Below are 20,522 nucleotides of genomic sequence, written 5' to 3'. Positions count from 1 at the left end.
CATCTCAGCTATCCCATCCTCAATGAGAAACATTTCTTTGAGCTGGAAAGACCACAACTACTCTACAGCAAACCTGGGGGCTGTCCTGTATCAGGATTCCTCACGTTTGAAGACACCAACTGCTAACAATGACACAGATGCTGGGAGCATTAGCACCACCAGAAGATTAGAAATCATGAGCTGATAAACCGTGTTCCTGAGACCATCCCTGGATTTGGGGCTGATGTAGGAATGGCTCTTGCTGCCCTGATAATGGGACCCATCTAGTGATCAAGGGAAAGGGTTCAAAAGAGGAAAAGCATGAGCATGCCAGATCACAAACAGAACATGGGGCAGACATCTGGACACTTTCCTCTGGATATGGAAATTATAATGTTTCTGATCACTCTTGCAAAGGGAATACAGTTTTAAAGAATGCTTAGAGACCTTACTAGAGGTGAGACAAGAAAACATCTTTAAGGATTTATGGCTTACTCCTCTTTCAGGATTATGACAGAGCTCATCTTTCATGAAACAAGAGAGCACTCATATACTAAGACATGTCTCTTGCCATTCCCTTGGTATCATTAATTTGGGAGGGATGAGAGGGCATTTACTCTGATGGGCCTACCATTTCATCAGTAGATGAGGATAAAAAGCTTTTTGAAACAAAGAACACATGAAGAAAAGATATGCATACATTATAAACCAAGCCTGGCTCATCACAGGGGAAGGTCACAGAATTCTTACAACACTCACAGCAAGACTATTTCCTTGCTTACTTTATTGAATCTGGCAAAAGGATAGTCCTTGCCCTCCTCAGCTGCTCGCCGCCAGTGGTAGAACATGGCCCCATCCTTCCTGGCCGGATTAGTGAAGGGCATCCATTTCCAGGGCCGGACTCTCTTACAGCCCAGCTTGGCCTTCACCGTGCGGTAACCCTGCGTGGTGTCACTGGGCAGCAAAGGTGGAGCATCCCTGGGTAAGAAAACACAAGTTGATGCTGTGTGCACTCAAGAACATGACTTCCCCAAATAGATACTCTCTCTCATCTTTACTGCTGTTACCAAAAACTACCCCCGTTTTACAAAAGAAACACTCAAGTGACTTTTAGATTAAACTTACTTCAGTACTAAAGGACACTCAGTGCAGAAGTGCAGCTTAGAAGTTTCAAGTTTTATTTGAGTTTGATGAATCGCTTATTTAGTTTTACTAAGCGAGGTACAAAATCGATAAAAATATAAACATATATTTAGACATAAAATTTAAACTTTAAAAAAACAGGTTAGACAAAGAGACTTACAGACCAACTAATACAAAAGGTAAGAGGGAACAAGAACTCCAATTCAGTGTTTTTAAAGTACAGAGGAGAACCATATATGGAAAAAACAATAGGAAGGGAAGAGTGCAATCAAAGAAAGAAACATAATTCAAAGGTTAAAAGCGTCTTTAAAAAGAAAACTTTTTAAATTACTTTTCAAATGACTCAAGTCATAAATGCTGTGGCATGGAGTTCCAAAGCTGCGATGCCATCACTGAAAACATATCGTTTCGTCGTGTCCCAATAACTTTCAAAGAGGGGACCACTAGAAGCTATTGATTAGTCGACCGGAGAGAACTGCTATAAGGGATAAGCTTACTCTAGGAATAATGCTCTCCACCATCTCTTCCAACCCTTCCTAGGTGGGAGCACATTAGGATTGTGCTAAGGGCTCCTTTTACAAAGGCGTGTTAGGGCCTTAACACGCGGAATAGTGCTCGCTAGCCACTACCACCTCCTCTTGAGCAGGCGGTAGTTTTTTGGCTAGTGTGCGCTAATCCGGTGCATGGGCTAAAAACGCTAGTGCACCTTCGTAAAAGGAGCCCTACATGTCTGAAGTAACACAGTTTTGATTGCTAAGAAAAACTAGAACTTCCTTTCCAAATGGACGGATACACTTGGATGGGTGTGAAATAGCCACACTTGACTCTTCTCTACTCCCTCTTGAGAACTGGTATGGACTGAACGCAAAAGCAAACGTTACTAAGCATCATAGCTACAGGTGGAATATATTCCGTTCTTCATTAAACATATATACTGCATTCTAAGGTTGTCTAGACCATGAGAATAATAAGATGATTCAATATAGCAGAATAAGGGAAACTCAAACAGTAATAAAGAGAAATGTTTCATACTTGCATAACAAACACATTCTTATTCTCACCAGGGAACTAAAAGGACATATCACATAACTGAAAGGCAAACAGTCCAAAGGGCTAAATAAAACATATATACAGTACCTAAAATTAACCTAAATCCCAACCCACCATAAACTGTCTCCTTTTGTGAGCAGGAAGATTAATGTCCTCAAAACAGTTCTTTTATTTCTCTATATCATGATGATCTTTTTCAAGCTTCTGCAATCTGGCTAGCATTCAGCCAAAAATACCCCCATCCTTACCTCATAGACACATTAAAGATTATGTGTGGACCGGATGTAAATGTGCACATGTATTCATGAATCCTCTACAAAAGATGCCAGTACTAGGTCAGACCAAAAATCGGTCAAGACCTGCATCTATCTCTTGACAGTAGCCAATCCAGACTACCAGGCACTATCACATAAGCCAGATCCATTTCCTGCAGCTCCGTCTCAGGAGTAAGTGGCTTGTTTTAACAACCGCTCATGGTCTTTTCCTCCAGGAGCTTATCTAAACTGCTTTTGACCACAGGGATACCCAACTGCTTTGGCCACATCCTCCAGCACAGCTTACGCGGGGTGTTCAATAATTTATCTACCTAAGTATGAAAGAAAGTAGCAAGCATGTTGAAACAAGTCTGTGAATGTTATGACATGTCTCAAGGTTACTCATGCACAGTTGTGGCTCATTGCAAGTCTAACATTCCAAGAGCCAGAGTCCTCATGCAAATCAAATAAGAACCTACTAGATTTGGAGCACCGTTCAGTGATAACATTTATCATAAAAGAAGGGAAATCCCCAAAGGAGATCCATGAACGCATGACTGAAGTTTACGGTGAGTCTGCCTCTTCATCCTACAAGGTAAAATTTTGGAGCAAGCAGTTTAAGTGGGGTAAAGAGTAGATTGAAGATGACCCTCATACTGGACAGCCTGTGGAAGCAGCATCCACAGAAATTTGCAAGAAAGTCGAAGATTTAATTTTGTCAAACAGACAAATTAAGGTTTCCCGAATAGCTGAAGAAATAGGCATCTCGGCAGGTACAGTTTGGAAAATAATTCATGAAAAGTTGGGCATGTCCAAGGTTAGTGCAAGATGGGTTCCAAGAAAGCTGATGCCATGTCAGAAGGCAACGAGGCTCTGCTGCTGTCAGGAGAACTTGGAGATGTTCCGTCAAGACCAAGTGAATTTTTTTCATCATTTGGTGACTGGGACAATGCTGAGGGAGAAAGACTGCCTAGAAAACTTCTACAGCTTTGTTACTCAGGATTTTATATTTCTGCTCTTACACTGATTATAGCATTAAACCTGCCTAAATCCTCTTCTCCCTACGATGACTTTTATTCAATGCAATCACTGTGATGCTTAATTCCAAGATACACCATTTGGAGGCTTGCCCCATCTGTTGTCACCTTGCTAGTATTAAAGAGGAGCTCTGCAAATTTAAACATGAATTGAGTACAATTAAAGCAGCTTCCATCGCTCCACAAAATCATACCAACTTACCACCTCTGCCTCAAAGGATAAAACCGCCCAGGAATAAATGGGTCACAGTAGGCTCAGGAAGACTGCGACATGTAATACAGAAATATCCACCTTCACAAATATGATCTCTAGAGAATTATTTTGCTCCAGTAGAAAACAGAATTGAGGTGCGACTGGAACCAGTGAAGGTAACTCAAGAGAGAAAGCACACCCTAAGCACAAATGAAAAAAAGCCCAAAACAGAAAACTATTGCTGCTGGGGGATTCCATCATCAGAGGCATTAACCTTGGAACATAGGACAAGGAGACCAAAATAGTGAAATGCCTTCCACGATCCTCAGCTACCAGGAGTACCAAGCAAATGCTGGGGCCGATCCTGTTCAATATGTTTGTGAGCAACATTGACAAGAGTTAGAAGGAAACGTTTGCCTTTTTGTGGATGATACCAAGATTTGTAACAGAGTAGACACCAAGGAGGAAGTGGAAAATATGAAAAAGAATCTGCAAAAGTTAGAGGAATGGTCTAATATCTGGCAACTAAAATTTAATGCAGATTAGTGCATCTGGGGATTAGAAATCAGAAGGAGCTGTATGTGCTGGGAGGTGAGAGGCTGATATGCACAGATGGGAAGAGGGACTGTGGGTGATAAGAGTCCAAAGATCTAAACACAAAGAGTGTGCCAAGGCGGTGGCTGTTGCCAGAAGGATGCCAGACTGGCTGTTGCCAGAAGGATGTATAGAGAGAGGCGTGACCAGTAGAAGAAAGGTGGTGTGGATGCACCTGTACAGGTCATTGGTGAATCCTAAGGACACTCTTCAGACATCTGTTCTCATGGCCCCACTGAATTGTTCTGTACAAAAAATTTATTTATACCTAATACCTCTGAAAATAGATATAGCAGAATTAGGAAAAGTTCACAGATTAAGGGGATGAAAATCCTCTCATATGAGGAAATGCTCAAGAGCTTAGAAAAGAGATTATTGAGAGGTGATATGACCAAGGTCTAGAAAATCCCGAGTGGAGTAGAATGGGTAAACATGAATTGATTGTTTATTCCTTTGAAAAGTATTAAGACTAGGGGACACTCAATTTAATACTTTTAAAACAAATAGGAGGAAATATTTTTTCACTCAATGAATTGTTAAGCTCTGAAACTTGTCACTAGAGGATGTGGTAACAGTGATTAGTGTTCCCAGGCTTAAAAAAAAAGGTCTGGACAAGTCCATAGTCTACTACTGAGATAAAAATGGGGAAAGTCGCTGCTGTCCCTGGGATTGGTAGATGGAATATTGCTGCTCTTTGGGATTGTCAGATATTTGTGACCTGGACTAGTCACTGCTGGAAGCAGGATACTGGGATAGATGGACCATTGGTCTGCTCCAGTATGGCTATTTTTATGTTCTCTCTGCAGAGGATAAAGCAGTCCTCACTGCCTCAGTTCTTTGCTCAGTCTCATTTCTGAAAATGTACAAAAACATGCATTTCTGGACTAAGCAAACCACTTACTGTGTCACAGCAAATCTACCTAGAAGCCTTCTTGAACTGGAACAAAAAGGTCAAACCTGCAGTACTTTTGTATACCCAGTACAGTCCCCCAGTGCAAGAAAGATTCTGGGTGAACACTCTTCTCAGGGATTCCATAGGTCTCTCTCCCCCTGCTGAGTTTCCAATTTCTCACCCAGCCTGATATGTAAACTAAAGTGCCAAACTAGCATGGTCACAGAAAGCGTTCACATACTCAGTTCCTGGAGCAGAGATGGGAAGAGAAACAGCAGCTTTGCTGCTCTTTCAGCTTGGGACATTGTCAGACCTTCCAGCTGTTGATCTGATGTCCCATTGCTTCACTGCAATTTTCCTACGGAGATATTTTTCTGGCGACAAATTTGGTTAGACGCAGGCTTAAGTTTATTTCAGCTGTGGTTTGGTCTGATACCTTTTCAAATTAGGGACCTAAACATGGACCTTGATGGGTCCCCTGGTTTATTAAAAAGGTGGTAACACTAACCGCAACTAGAATTGTTTTAATAAACCTAGCCTGCATCTTGTACTCTGGTCTGCAGTTTTTCTTTGTTTATTCCGATTGCTTTTCACTGCAGACCAGTTGAATTTTTCTCTTGTTTTTGTTTGACAATTTGATGCTCTCAGACAGCTGGAACCCAGGTTAGGTCCTTGAACTGAACAGTGATAAGGAAACCCTCACTTACTTCTTGTCTGAATACAACAGTGCATACACTTCTCGATGCATCCCTTCTGGCCTCTTGAAGGTCAGGGTTTCTGCAGATTTCTTGGATTTTTTCTACAATAAAACAGAACCAGAATAGCTACAAGCGCTCATATATCTCTTATAGAATTCACAAGAATTTTTATACAATTGCCATTCAGGGAACATAAGACTAACTTCACTGGGAGGATAACACTGCTGTATTGTACAACAGGGTTTATCTAATAATACAACTACAGTTCATGGTTCTAGATCTCTACACAGGTTCTAAGACTTTTGGATCATCAGCTACAACAGCTTCTTATCTGACCATGAAGGAGAGAATGACACAGGGACAAATTTTCCTTGTACCCACAGGAACTTAATTTCCCCATCAAAGCTCTGCCTTAACCACACAAGCCTCGAACACTTACGATTTTAAAGTGTTTGAGGCTTCTGCAGATGAGGAGGACGCTTGCAGGAATGGGGTAGGGATGGGGAAAAATTTGACCCTGTGTCATTCTCTAACACGAAGCATACTAAATTCCACCCAGTGAGTATCCCTAGGAAAGAGCCATCCTTATAACCAACAGTGAAGTGTTTTTCAATCTGAGTTACCACTAGAGAATGATGCAGGGAAAAAAAAATTTGTCCCGGTCCCCACCAGCTCAATTCCTGTACCCGCTAGCTCAGTCCCCGTCCCCATCCCCACAAGCCGTCTGATCCTATCCGCCCTGATTTTATACTATTAGGTTGTTGTTGTTAATTAGGTTTTTATATACCGCCTATCAAGGTTATCTAAGCGGTTTTACAATCAGGTACTTAAGCATTTTCCCTATCTGTCCCGGAGGGCTTACAATCTATCTAATGTACTAAACTTATTTTATTAAAATATAAAAAGAGACAATATTCTGTACAATTGTCATTTTATAAACAAAAATAATACACACAAGGATCAATAAAACTCCTGTCTCCCCCCCCCCTTCACACCTCCACTATCGAGAAAACTGAATAAGCCAAATAGCACAGTTACTTACCGTAACAGTTGTTATCCAGGGACAGCAGGCAGATATTCTCAACAGTGGGTGACGTCACCGACGGAGCCCCGCAGCGGACAGCCTCGAAAGCAGACCTGCTTGAAGATCTTTGTAAGAGCTTATGAGTGCTGCACTGCGCATGAACGAGTGCCTTCCTGCCCGAGTGAGGGCGCGCGTCTCCTGTGAGGTACCTCAGTTCAGATAACTAGCTAAGAAGCCAACCAGGGGAGGAGGGTGGGTTGTGAGAATATCTGCCTGCTGTCCCTGGATAACAACTGTTACGGTAAGTAACTGTGCTTTATTCCAGGACAAGCAGGCAGCATATTCTCACATATGGGTGACCTCCAAGCTAAGCAAAATGGGATGGAGGGAGTGTTGGCAGCTTAAGAAAAAAGATTTTGCAAAACAGATTGGCCAAAATGGCCATCCCTCCTGGAAAAAGTATCTAGACAGTAATGAGAGGTGAAAGTATGAACCGAGGACCAAGTGGCAGCCTTGCAGATTTCCTCAATAGGAGTTGATCTGAGGAAAGCTACAGACGCCGCCATTGCTCGAACTCTGTGACCCGTGACTCGCCCTGCAGAGGGAGACCAGCCTGAGCATAGCAGAAAGAGATGCAAGCAGCCATCCAGTTGGATATGGTTCGCTTCGAGACAGGATGCCCCAGCTTATTTGGATCGAAGGAGATGAAAAGTTGTGGGGCTGTTCTGTGAGGTTGAGTGTGTTGCAAGTAGAAAGCCAAGGCACGCTTACAGTCCATAGTATAGAGCGCCACTTCTCCAGGGTGGGAATGAGGCTTTGGAAAAAATACTGGAAGAACAATAGATTGATTGATGTGAAATTCTGAAACAACTTTAGGCAAGAATTTTGGATGAGTACGGAGGACCACCTTGTCATGGTGGAAAACTGTGAAAAGTGGATCCACAACGAAAGCTTGTAACTCACTGACTCTTCGAGCAGACGTGAGAGCAATCAGGAAAACTACTTTCCAAGTAAGATACTTTCCAAGTAAGATGAGCCTTATAAATTGGTTCAAATGGAGGCTTCATCAATTGAACCAGGACAACATTGAGATCCCAGACCACTGGAGGTGGTTTGAGCAGTGGATGAACATTAAAAAGTCCTTTCATAAAGCGGGAAACCACAGGGTGTGCAGACAGAGGTTTCCCATCGAGGCTGATGAAAAGCAGAAATCGCACTGAGATGGACTCTGATAGATGTAGACTGAAGTAAATAATCCAAAACAGAAGCCAAGGAGGTAGACATTGGTTCCATATGGCGAGTGGAACACCAAGCAGAAAATCTAGTCCATTTCTGGCTGTAACACTGCCTAGTGGACGGCTTTCTGGAAGCTACTAAAATATCCTGTACAGACTGAGAAAACTGTAGAGTCTGTTAGGTTGAAACGTACCAAGCTGTTAAAGTGTAGAGACTGCAGGTTGGGATGTAGCAAGGATCCTTGACTCTGAGTAAGCAGAGAGGGAAAAACAGGTAGAAGTAGAGGCTCCCTGGTGCTGAGTTGAAGTAGAAGGGAGTACCACAGTTGTCTGGGCCACCGAGGAGCTATCAGAATCATGGTGGCATGTTCTGTCTTGAGTTTGAAGAGAGTCTTGAGAATCAGAGGGAATGGAGGGAAGGCAAACAGAAATTGACCCGTCCAATCCAGTAGGAAAGCATCTGCTTCGAGACGCTGGGGAGAGTATATTCAGGAGCAGAATTAAGGCAGCTTGTTGTTGAGGGGAGAGGCAAAGAGATCTATTTGAGTAGTCCCCCATCGAGCAAACACTTGACGTAGAGGCGAGGAATTGAGTGTCCATTCATGTGGCTGCAGAACACGACTCAATTTGTCCGCCAGACAGTTAGAAACATAGAAACATAGAAAAAAGCGGCAGAAAAGGGCTATAGCCCACCAAGTCTGCCCATTCCAAGTATCCCTCCCCCCTGAGTTTACTCCCTTAACGATCCCACATGAGTATCCCATTTTCTCTTAAACTCCGTCACGCTGCTAGCCTCTATCACCTGGAGTGGGAGTCTGTTCCAATGATCCACCACTCTTTCGGTGAAGAAGTACTTCCTGGAGTCTCCATGAAACTTCCCTCCCCTGACTTTCAGTGGATGCCCTCTGGTGGTCGAGGGTCCCATGAGCCAGAAGATATCCTCTTCTGTCTCGATGCGTCCCGTGATGTACTTATACGTTTCAATCATATCTCCCCGTTCTCTTCTTTCCTCAAGTGAGTACAGCCGCAATTTCTTTAGTCTTTCTTCATACGTGAGATCCCTGAGCCCCAAGACCATCCTGGTTACCGCTCGCTGCACCGACTCGATCCTTAGCACATCCTTTTGGTAATGTGGTCTCCAAAACCGGACACAGTACTCCAAGTGAGGCCTCACCATGGCTCTGTACAACGGCATCATAACTTCAGGTCTCCTGCTGACAAAACCTCTACGGATACATCCCATCATTTGTCTTGCCCTGGAGGTAGCCTTCTCCACTTGATTGGCAACCTTCATGTCCTCACTAATGATCACTCCTAGATCGCGTTCCGCCGTGGTCCTAACCAAGGTCTCACCATTTAGAACATAAGTTCTGCACGGGTTTCTCTTTCCCAGGTGCATTATCTTGCATTTTTTAGCATTGAATCCTAGCTGCCAAGTAGTCGACCATTGTTCCAGAAGCAGTAGGTCGTGTGTCATATCATCATCAGGTAACAATCTTCTGCCTACTATGTTGCAAAGTTTGGCGGCGTCGGCGAACAGTGATACCCTTCCTCTAAGTCCCCGCGTCATATCTCTTATGAATAAGTTGAATAGAATCGGGCCCAGGACCGAGCCCTGCGGCACTCCACTGATCACTTCTGATGCTTCGGATGGGGTACCGTTCACCACCACTTTCTGAAGTCTACCGCTCAGCCAATCCCCAACCCATGTAGTTAGAGTGTCTCCTAATCCTATCGATTTCAGCTTGTTCAGTAATCTTCGATGAGGGACGCTATCAAATGCTTTACTGAAGTCCAAGTATACCACGTCCAGTGACTCTCCAGCGTCCAGTTGTCTAGTAACCCAGTCAAAAAAGCTAATCAGATTAGTTTGGCAGGATCTTCCCTGGGTGAACCCGTGTTGGTGTGGATCACGCAGTTTTTTTTCGTCTAGGATTGTGTCAATATTCTGTTTGATCAGTGTTTCCATGAGTTTACAGACTATAGATGTGAGACTCACTGGTCTGTAGTTTGCTGTCTCTGTCCTGCAGCCCTTCTTGTGGAGTGGGATTACATTAGCGGTTTTCCAGTCCAAGGGGACCCTTCCTGTGCTTAGGGAAAGATTGAAAAGAACAGATAATGGTTCAGCCAGGACTTCCCTTATCTCCCTGAGCATTCTGGGATGTAGATTATCCGGTCCCATGGCTTTGTTTACTTTGAGTCTTGATATTTCTTCGTAGACGCTACTGGGCGTAAATTCGAAATCTTGAAATGACCTTGAATGTAGACAGCTCTGAGAAAGATCTTGTGATGGATTGCCCAATCTCACAGCTTCAGAGCTTCTTGACAAAGGGAGTGAGATCCCATCCCTCCCTGACTGTTGACATAGTACATGGCGACTTAGTTGTCCGTCCGGACAAGGACTACCTTGTCGTGAAGAAGGTGTTGAAAAGCTTTGAGAGCATTGAAAATCACTCTGAGTTCCAACAGATTGATGTGACAAAGACAGTCCACAGGAGACCAATGACCTTGGGTACGGAGACCGTCTAGATGGGCTCCCCATGCGTAGGTTGACGAGTCTGTTGTGAGAACCTTCTGAAGAGGGAGAGTGTGGAACACCAAACCTCTGGAAAGATTGGAAGAGAGCATCCACCAGTGGAGAGACTGCTTCATCAAAGGAGTTATTGTAATTTGTTGAGAAAGTGGGTCGGTAGCTTGTTGCCACTTAGATGCCAGGGTCCACTGAGGTATGTGAAGGTGAAGTCTGGCAAAAGGTGTCACGTGAACTGTAGAAGCCATGTGACCGAGCAGAACCATCATTTGTCTTGCTGAAATTGATGTGAGATGAGACACTTGATGGCAAAGGTGAATGAGGGTATCCCGCCGTGGTGGAGATAGAAACGCTCTGAGCTGGACAGTGGCAGAGTGGCCCCAATGAACTGAAGAGACTGAGATGGGGTCAACTGGGATTTTGGAAAGTTGACTTTGAACCCCAGACATTGGAGGAACATAATAGTCTGTTGGGTCGCTGCAATAATCCCTTGTTGAGAAGGGGCTTTGATGAGCCAGTTGTCCAGGTACGGAAAAACTTGAAGACCCTGGGTACGGAGGGCTGCAGCCACCACCACCAGACACTTCGTGAAGACTCTGGAGGATGAGGTGAGTCTGAAAGGAAAAACTCTGTATTGGAGATGAAAATTCCCCACCCGGAATCGTAGATATTTGTGAGAGGCTGGATGAATCGGGATATGAGTGTAAGCCTCTTTGAGATCCAGAGAGCACAACCAATCTCCCCGAGTCATCAGGGAATATAAAGTTGGTAAAGAAAGCATTCAAAACTTCTCTTTGACTAGAAATTTGTTGAGGGCTCTGATGTCCAGAATGGATCGCAAATCCCCCGTCTTCTTTGGAACTAGAAAATAACAGGAATAAAAGCCCATGTCCCGTTGGTTCAGAGGAACCTCCTCGACATTCACTACTTTTTAGACCACCACAAATCGGTTATTTTAATCTCCCTAGATTTAACAGCTGCTTTCGACACCATAGATCATAACCTTTTATTAGATCGTCTAAACTCTATTGGAGTCAAAGACCAAGTTTTAGAGTGGTTTTCCTCTTTTCTTACAAATCGATCCACTGTCATCAGCTTTAACAATAATATTTCTAAAAGTTATTCTACAAATTATGGAATACCACAAGGTTCAATACTTTCCCCCCTCCTCTTCAATATTTTTCTCTCTCCACTTTTAAACTTAGCACAGTCTTTAGGTTTTACCACTTTTGCATATGCTGATGACATACAACTAATTCATCCTTTAGATCCTGAAAATTTGGACCATATAACAAGTATTAACAATAAACTTCTTTCGATAAAAAACTGGCTTTTCTCAAACAAATTAGCTTTAAACCTCAAAAAAACAAAAACAATGTTTTTTACTTGGAAAAATGACATTAAATTAATGGCTCCAATTTCTATTAATAACGATACATTAGACCTGGTTACTAACATAAAAATTCTAGGCATTTTGATTGACGATAAACTTACATACCATAATCACATTAGTAATACTGTTAAAACATGTTTCTACAAATTACGTCTCATTCGTTCGCTTTCCAAATTCCTTCAGCCTGAATCCTTAAATATCCTGGTTCATTCCTTAATAATTTCAAAATTAGACTACTGTAATTCCCTTTTCATTAATATTACACAAAAGGAAAAAAAAAAGACTACAATTAATTCAGAATACGGCCGTCAAATTAATCTACAACGCAAAAAAATACGATCATGTTACTCCTCTTCTTATCAGATCTCATTGGTTACCGGTAACTCACCGTATTACGTTTAAACTATTACTTTTAGTTTTTAAAACCATCACTTTCAACAAGCCACAATTCATTAATAGATGGTTAATCCCGTATAACACGACTCGTTCTCTTCGTTCATCTTCTTCCAACCTCCTGTCGGTCCCCTCGTTGAAGGTGATTGGAACTAGGCGTAACGATATGTTCTCTGTTATTGCCCCTCAGTCTTGGAATCTCTTACCGCAACACATTAGGGAATTAAAAGATTTATCCATTTTTAAAAAAGCACTAAAAACATTTTTCTTTAAAGATGCATATGATTCTAAATAGTTTATTATGCTTTTTTATTCATCTATAGATTTACTTCCCCTTCCTATTTGTTTTTTCCTTTGTTATTACTCTTCCTTTCCTATCCAATTATTGTAATTTCTTTCCTATTTATCCTCACAATTCAAGTATGTCTCTATACCCTAACTAACATTTTAATATACGAATGTAATTAAGTATGTTTAGTATTTAAGAAAATTTTACTTTATATTGTCAATAACATTTAATTTGTAAGTGTTAAGGTATTAATCTATATGTATTAAGACTTTGTACATCGCTTAGTGATTTTAAATAGGCGATTCATTAAGAATAAATAAACTTGAACTTGACAGCTCGAAGGCGAAGAAGAGCCTGAGCTTCCTGAAGAAGAAGGGGAAGTTGCAACGAATTGGAAGGACACTCTCTTGGAGGGCAATCTGGAGGCACCTGAAGAAAGTGAAGTGAGTATCCCTCCCGAAGGATGGTGAGAATCCAGAGATCTGAGGTGATCATCTCCCACTGGTGATAAAAATGGTGAAGACGACCTCCTATGGGCAGAAGAGAAGTCTGATGAAGGGAGGTTGGCATGCTCAGACTGGGAATGTCAAAAAGACTGAGCAGGTTTAGCCGCAGCAGGAGTCTGAGCTTTCTGCTGTCGTTGTTGCTTTGGAGGCCTTCTAGGCGGAGGCCTGGAGAAAGCTAGTGTCATTTTTTTGAGGATAACGACGTGGTGGTTGCTTGTATGACCGAGCAGGAGGAGTCTTAGGCTTCAGCCGAATCAAGGAAGCAAATGAGCGCTCATGTTCAGAGAGACGCTTTGTAGCAGCTTCAATAGAATCATCAAAGAGTTCATTCCCCTGGCAAGGTAAGTTGGCTAGACGGTCCTGCAAATTGGGATCCATATCAACAATGCGGAGTCAGGCGAGACGGCGCATGGCAACTGCAAAAGGCAGAAACTCAAGAAGAAAGCTCAAAGGCATCGTATGTGGCTTGCAGCATGAAGAGTCGAAGTTGAGACAGAGTTCTGATGATCTGTTTAAATTCTGGAAGACTTTGTTCCTCAAGAGCCGGGTAGAACCTAGGCATCAATTTGAGGAAATAGTTAAAATAAGCAGTGAAAGTGTGGTTGTAATTGAGAATTCTGTTAGCCATCATGGAATTCTGATATAGCCTACAGCCAAACTTGTCTATGGTACGGCCCTCCCTGCCTGGAGGGACCGCAGCGTAGAGCTTAGATGGTTGAGCTTTCTTTAAAGAAGATTCCACAACCAAGGATTGGTGGGACAATTGAGATTTCTCAAAGCCTTTGCAAGGTACTGTGCGATACCTGGATTCCAGCTTGGATGGAATGGCTGTAATGGAATAAGGAGTTTCCATATTCCTAAAGAAAGTTTGCTTTAATATTGGAGTCATAGGAAGCCTCAAGGTCTCCTTGGGTGGATGAGGCAACTCATGTCAGCCAAGTATTCAGGAGTGTACTTGGAATCAGAGTGGAGATCCAGTTGAAGAGCTTTTCCCATGTCAAAGACAAACCTGGCAAAAGAGGCAGACTTCGAGGTCAAGGCACCTTCAGGAGAAGGAGTGCGAGACTTAGGAACCACCGAATAGGAAGGAGAAGCCTCTCTGGAATACTGAGGAGGCTCAGAATCCAGGCCCACAGTGATTGAAGAAGCTCCACTACCCACAACAGGAGGAGTTAGAGAATGCTTGCGCTTCAAAAACCTCGATGGTGAAGTTCCCGGGGTTCGAGGAACAGGGTGGGTTGAGGCAGGAGGAGAAGGCTCCCTCGGAGGCGGTCTCGATGGAGGAGTCTTCGACCTCGATGGACTGCGAGGAGAAACAGCCGATGTAATAGACTTGCGAGACTTATGTTTAGATTTAGTAGAAATCTTGGTAGCCTTTGATAAACGAGGCATAGAAGATTCAGTATCCAGAGGAGGAGAGGGTTTCTTCTGTAGAAAAGTCTCCTGACTGAGCTTGGAAGCGAGATGCCTCGACTGCCTCAAGCGATGCCTCGATCAAGGTTGAGGAGACTGTGTCCGAAGAGTAAGCGAAGAGTCACTGGATGAGAAATGGCGAGACTTCCGAGGCTTGCCTCGAGGTGCTTCCACAGGGGTCTCAGACTGCCGCTCAGGCTGGCTCGTAGGAAGCAGGGTCGAGGACGGGAGGAGTTGAGCCATGACTGAGGAAATCTGAGTGGTCAGAATGGCTTTCAACATGTCCTCGAACTAGGCACCGAGACAAAGGGATCAGGTCTCGAAGGTGCAGCAGTGCGCTCCAATGAGGGCGACCTCGAGGATGAGTATTCCCTAAGCTTGTAGGCACGCTTGGCTGGAAGTCTGGAAGAGGCTGGTAGGACCGCAGATATGGCCTGGGACTCTGGAGGGTTCTTAGGAATAGTACCTGAAGGAGAGATAGGAGACTTACCCACCGAGGAAGACTTCTGAGGAACTGCTGGCGAGGCCTTCCAGACCAGAGGTGTCGAGGTCGGGGCCTTGGTGGAGGCAGATGCATGTGTCGAGGTCGAGGCCGACCCCAAAGCCGAGGTTGAGACCTTCTCAGTAGGTTGTTCCATAGTGCTAAATAGTTAAAGAAGCTTGGCACATCATCTGCGAAGGGCTCAAGGTCGAAGGGTAGCACAGCGCGAACAGGCATTGGGGTAATGTGCAGGACCCAGGCAAGCAATACACCGACTAGGAGGATCGGTTATTGAAATGGCTTTGCCGCACTGGCTACACTTTTTGAACCCAGTAAGAGGCCGGAACATAGAAAAAATAAAGGCCGACGTAACGAACGAGGTAAGCGGCCAGTCCTAGGCCAAAAGGCCGCTAGCCGGAAGAATGACAAAAAATAAGTGGTTTTTTTTAACGAAAAAGAGTAATAAGAAAATGCGAGCACAGCGACTTAACAAAAATAAGAAAGCCACGGTGAGAGAAGGCAACGAAGGCTGCAGATTTGAAGTGAAGAGGACTTCTCGGCTCCGCGGAAAACTTTGAACTGAGGTACCTCACAGGAGATGCGCGCCCTCACTTGGGCGGGAAGGCACTCCCGCAAGCGCAGTGCAGCACTCGTAAGCTCTTACAAAGATCTTCAAGCAAGTCTGCTTGCAAGGCTGTCCGCTGCGGGGCTCCGTCGGTGATGTCACCCACTGTTGAGAATATGCTGCCTGCTTGTCCTGGAATAATATTACAGAATGCCTCACAGAAATGTCATGCTAACAGAATACTGCAGTCACACGTGTCAGGAACAGTGTTAGGGGAGTGCAACTAAGGCAACTGCCCCCTGGTCAGAGAGAGCCCTAGGCCAGTTGGAAGCTAAAGAAGCATGGCCTGGGCTTTGTGGTCCCCAGTTATGTCTAACACTAGCTCTAGCAGGATATATATTTCAAATCTGATATATTCTAATCACAAAATAGAAAATAAAATTATTTTTTTCTACCTTTTGTTGTCTCGTCATTTTTCAAATCATGTTTGTCTTAGTCTGTTTTCTTTTATCTTCTCTTAACTCACTTACCAGGGTCTCCTAACCATTTGACATTTCTTCTACCTCTGTATTGTCCCCATGTTCAGCATCTCCCTTCTCTATGTCTCCTATATATCCCTTTCTAGTATTTCCCCTGTGCCCATCTCACCATTCTTTGATCCCCTCCCCCTGTGTACAGGGAGTAGGGAAAGAGAGAGAGATCCAGGGTGCATCTCTCCCACTCCCTCTACCGCCACATCCAACATTTCTTCCTCTCTCATCCCATGGATCATGTGAACATTTTTCACCACTGCCCACAAGCCCCATGCCCAACATTTCTCCTTCTATCACCCCTCTCCAGCACCATGCCACACCACTCCCTCCATCACTATGTCCAACATTCCTCCGCCTTGTATCCCCTTCCATCTATCCCTCTGTTCCCTTTCCACCACCATATCCAACATTTCTCTTTCATCCTTCTCTTCCCTCACTCCTCTCTCTGATCGACAATTTTCCTCTTTCTTCCTTTCCCCATGTGCACCATCTCTTTCATGCCCAATAATTCTTCCTTTCTATTCCCCCCTTATGTCTCAAGTTACTGTCCCCTTCCTCTCTCCCTTGTGTCCAAGTTCATACCCCCTCCCTTCCCTGTGTCCTGAATTCATGCCCCCCTCCTTGCCTTTGTCCCAAATTTGTGCCCATCCCATGTCCTAATGCGCTCCTTCCGCCCCCTCCTTTCTCCCTTTATCTCACGTTGATAGCCCCCTCTCCCTTTCTTGTTCCTTTCAAGGCAATCCAACTGGGCTGCTCCTTCCCGCCTTCAGCAGCACTTGATTCCATGCTGCCTGTGACTGACCTGGGCCATCTCTCCGACATCAGGAGAGATGGCTTCCGGGTCAGCCACATGGAGCGTGCAAGAGCTGCTGCCCGCATCCCTGCAAAGAACAAGTTCAGTTGAAGGCAGGAAAGAGCAGCCTACCTGGAAGGACTGTTGAGGTAACTGGGATCCCTGACTGACTTGGAAGGCTTCCTTCCGTCAGCTCTGGCATCAGAGGGAAGCCTTCCGTGTCGGCTTCGGCGGAGGGGTCATGCAGATGGAGGGAAGAAAGGAGGCCTGTTTATAAATGGAATCCCTGGTGGTAGTGACATATGACAGTAGCTGCACATAGAATGCAAAGGTGGGGGACTGTTGGGCCTGCGATAGGGAGGGAGGGGGGGCTGCTGGACTCACCAAAGTCTTATACAGGTGTATCAATACCTCCTTTTTCCTACTGGCCATACCTCTCCCTATGCACCCTAGCATCCTTCTAGCTTTCATCATCACCGTTTCAACCTGTTTGGTCACCTTAAGATCATCACATACAATCACATCACATCACATACAGAAGGTTCCACTCTTCTGTCATGCTCAAAAAGTTCTTCACCGTTTCAACCTGTTTGGCTGTCTTAAGATCATCACATACAATCACACCCAAGTCCCGCTCTTCTGTCATGCACAAAAAGTTGTTCACCCCCTAAACTGTACTGTCCCCTCGGGTTTCTGCAGACCAAATGCATGACCTTGCATTTCTTAGCATTAAATTTTAGCTACCAAAATTCAGACCATTCTTCAAGCTTCACCAGGTCTTTCTTCACACCATCCTGAGTGTCTACTCTATTGCAGATTTTGGTACCATCCATAAGAGAGGCAAAGCTTACCAATAACCTTTCAGCAATATCGTTTATAAAAATGTTAAAAAGAACAGGCCTAAGAACAGAACCTTGAGGCACATCACTGGTAACATCCCTTTCCTCAAGAGTGATCTCCATTGATCACTGTCGCCTTCCATTCAACCTGTTCTTGACCAAGCTCGAGGGCACTCAGTTTATTTATTAGACGTCTGTGTGAAAAAAGTTCTGCAGAGAACACTACTATGCGGATAACCACAATCAGCACAAAGTAGGGAGGGGAAAGATTGTCATTCACTCGATTCAGCAGGAAACAAGGAATCTCACAAGGAGGAATGAATTTTGTGGCTTTTACACAAGCACTGTAGGAAGAATTTGTTCTCCGTACATTCTTTTCACAACCTAATTCCCATGAACCATCCTATAAATCTAACAATATATCCTGAAGTAATCCTAAGAAATGCAATCCCCTCCCATTCATTCACTTTCCAGTTTCACCAACTCGCTTATTACAGATCCATTTATGCATTTCCCTTCCTTTCTCTGTAACAAACATACTCCATCAAACATGACATCCACATCTTGGAATTTATTCCATATATTGAGCCTGTAACACCCTTCCAGTAACATAACACATTAGTACATCTTACGGCCTCTTCTACAAAGCCACGGCAGCGCTGCGCTAATGGCCCCGAAGCCCATAGAGATTTAAAGGGCTTCGGGGCCGGGGCCGTTAGTTTCTAACGTACTATAATAACTTTATTTTTATATACCGCTATACCATAAACAGTTCAAAGCAGTTTACAGAAGAAGAGACTGTATACAAACAGCGATATAACAGAAAGCTTTTCGAGGTTACATTATGTTAAGATTAGTCACATTTATTTGGAAGTGGTCTAAAAGTACATCAAGGCAGGAGTGGGGTTAGAGAAATTTATCAAAGAGATAAGTTTGATTGACTTCCTGAAAGTTTGGTAAGAAAATGCATTTGAGATAAAGTTGGTTAAACATTCAACTACATTTGACTTGCCCAACTGACATTAAAGATATATTGTAATGTACTTTCAAAACTCTCCTACTTAGACTGAACTTCTAAATTTCCAGTCTTATCCACTTCTATGCTACCTTTTAAGACCCATGCATACATTTTTGATAATCCTATAAAACTCAGCAATTTCCAAAGAAGCTGCACAGTTGCAAAAATATGTAGTTACATATATCTTGAAGTTAACTTTTGCAAATGAGTGATTAGACACCCTCTCGCTATTAGGCTGGGAGTCTCTTACCTTGTCTGAGTTTAGAATGTCCTTTTTACTGATTATTCCTGTATTCTCAGAGTCCCCGCCTCCGAGCTCCAGGATATCCCGAACATCTGCACCGGTTGTCATGTTGCCCTGTGACAAGAACACAAAATAAACCCTAAAATTTGTACTGTAGATGTTTACATGAACTTCCTATGATAAATACTTCTGAGACACAATGGGAATAATTTTATAAAAGCACACCTAGGTTGAAAGTGCAGGAGAATGCATATGCACTTTCATAAATAGGCACCTAGAACACACCCCAATAGTAAGAACATAAGAATATATATTACTTATTTTGTACTTGGGGCAATAGAGGATTAAGTGACTTGCTAGAGTCACAAGGAGCTGCAGTGGGAACCCAGTTCCCCAGTCTAAAAGGCCACCACACAACATTTCCATTTATGCACTAATGACCTTGATTGGCTACCGTGAGAATGGGCTACTGGGCTTGATGGACTGTTGGTCTGACCCAGTAAGGCTAATATGTAAACCACTTTGATTGTAACCACAGAAAGTCCCATCACCCCCTCAAATGAAATACTTGCTTCAGGACTCTGCCCTTGTAGAACTGAAAGAACACGTCTGAGAACACGTATAAGCGGTGCATGTAAAAATACACATGCTGTTTGGCCCACATATTGTTAAACACGTGCACAGCTTGCAAACTTATAAAGGGTCTTTTGTAAAGGTAGACAGGCTTTGCCCACAAAAAAAGCTTTTATGAGGTTTGAACTAGAGAATGACACGAGGAGAATTTTGTCCCCAGCCCCTCGAGCTCTGTCCCTGTCCCACTTAAGTGTTTGAGAGGTTTGTGCACATGAGGACAGAGCTTGTGGGGATGGGGACAAATTTGTCCCTGTGTCATTTATTGATTTATTTAAACCACCCCCTTCTTTTTTTTTACAAAACTGTAGCACAGTTTTGCGCTGGCTGCATAGAATTCCTATGAGCATCTGAGCTGTTACTAGTGCTAAAATTATATGCAAACAAACAAATGCCACTGCTGTATCTTCAATCTAATCATATAGCCTAAATTAGTTGTTTAGACATATTCGCCAACATATAAAAGGCTGGCGCATACAATCTCATTTACTTCTTACTGTGTCTTCATCATTAAAGCTTTGTGTATTAACAAAGACTTTTATTTTTGTCAAAGTATTTTTGTATGGACCTTTCAGGCAAAACAAGCCAGTTGCTTGAACTCTGTATCAGTCCAACCTTTATTCATGTTTTGTTCATATTTTATTCATGTGAATGTAACTATTTTTTACTCTTTTTGCTTATTAATATAAAATAATAGTGAAGTGCTCCTATGTTCTCCTCTCCCTACATGCATGTTTCAGAATGAAACTTTCTTCAGGGTCGAGGAAAGCTATAAGACAGGAGAGGAGAACATAGC

The 20,522-nt window shown here is 43.4% G+C and overlaps 1 protein-coding gene across 2 annotated transcripts in view; it reads right to left on the bottom strand.

Moving 5' to 3' along the window:
- The window catches only part of DMAP1 (DNA methyltransferase 1 associated protein 1), an 84,170-nt gene that overhangs the window by 59,601 nt on the left and 4,047 nt on the right, over positions 1–20,522 (bottom strand). For both annotated transcript variants that reach the window (XM_033916931.1, XM_033916932.1), the window contains exons 2-4: positions 19,103–19,210; positions 5,850–5,941; positions 762–957 (exon numbers count right to left, since the gene is read on the bottom strand). In XM_033916931.1, the coding sequence (XP_033772822.1) occupies positions 762–957; positions 5,850–5,941; positions 19,103–19,204 (390 nt within the window). In that variant the 5' untranslated portion in view covers positions 19,205–19,210. The remainder of the gene's footprint in view (positions 1–761; positions 958–5,849; positions 5,942–19,102; positions 19,211–20,522) is intronic.

This window comes from Geotrypetes seraphini, chromosome 12 (assembly GCF_902459505.1).
Source record: "Geotrypetes seraphini chromosome 12, aGeoSer1.1, whole genome shotgun sequence".
Taxonomy (NCBI): domain Eukaryota; kingdom Metazoa; phylum Chordata; class Amphibia; order Gymnophiona; family Dermophiidae; genus Geotrypetes; species Geotrypetes seraphini.
The sequence above is the reverse complement of the archived record's forward strand: the minus strand, read 5'-3'. Positions and strand labels throughout refer to the sequence as shown.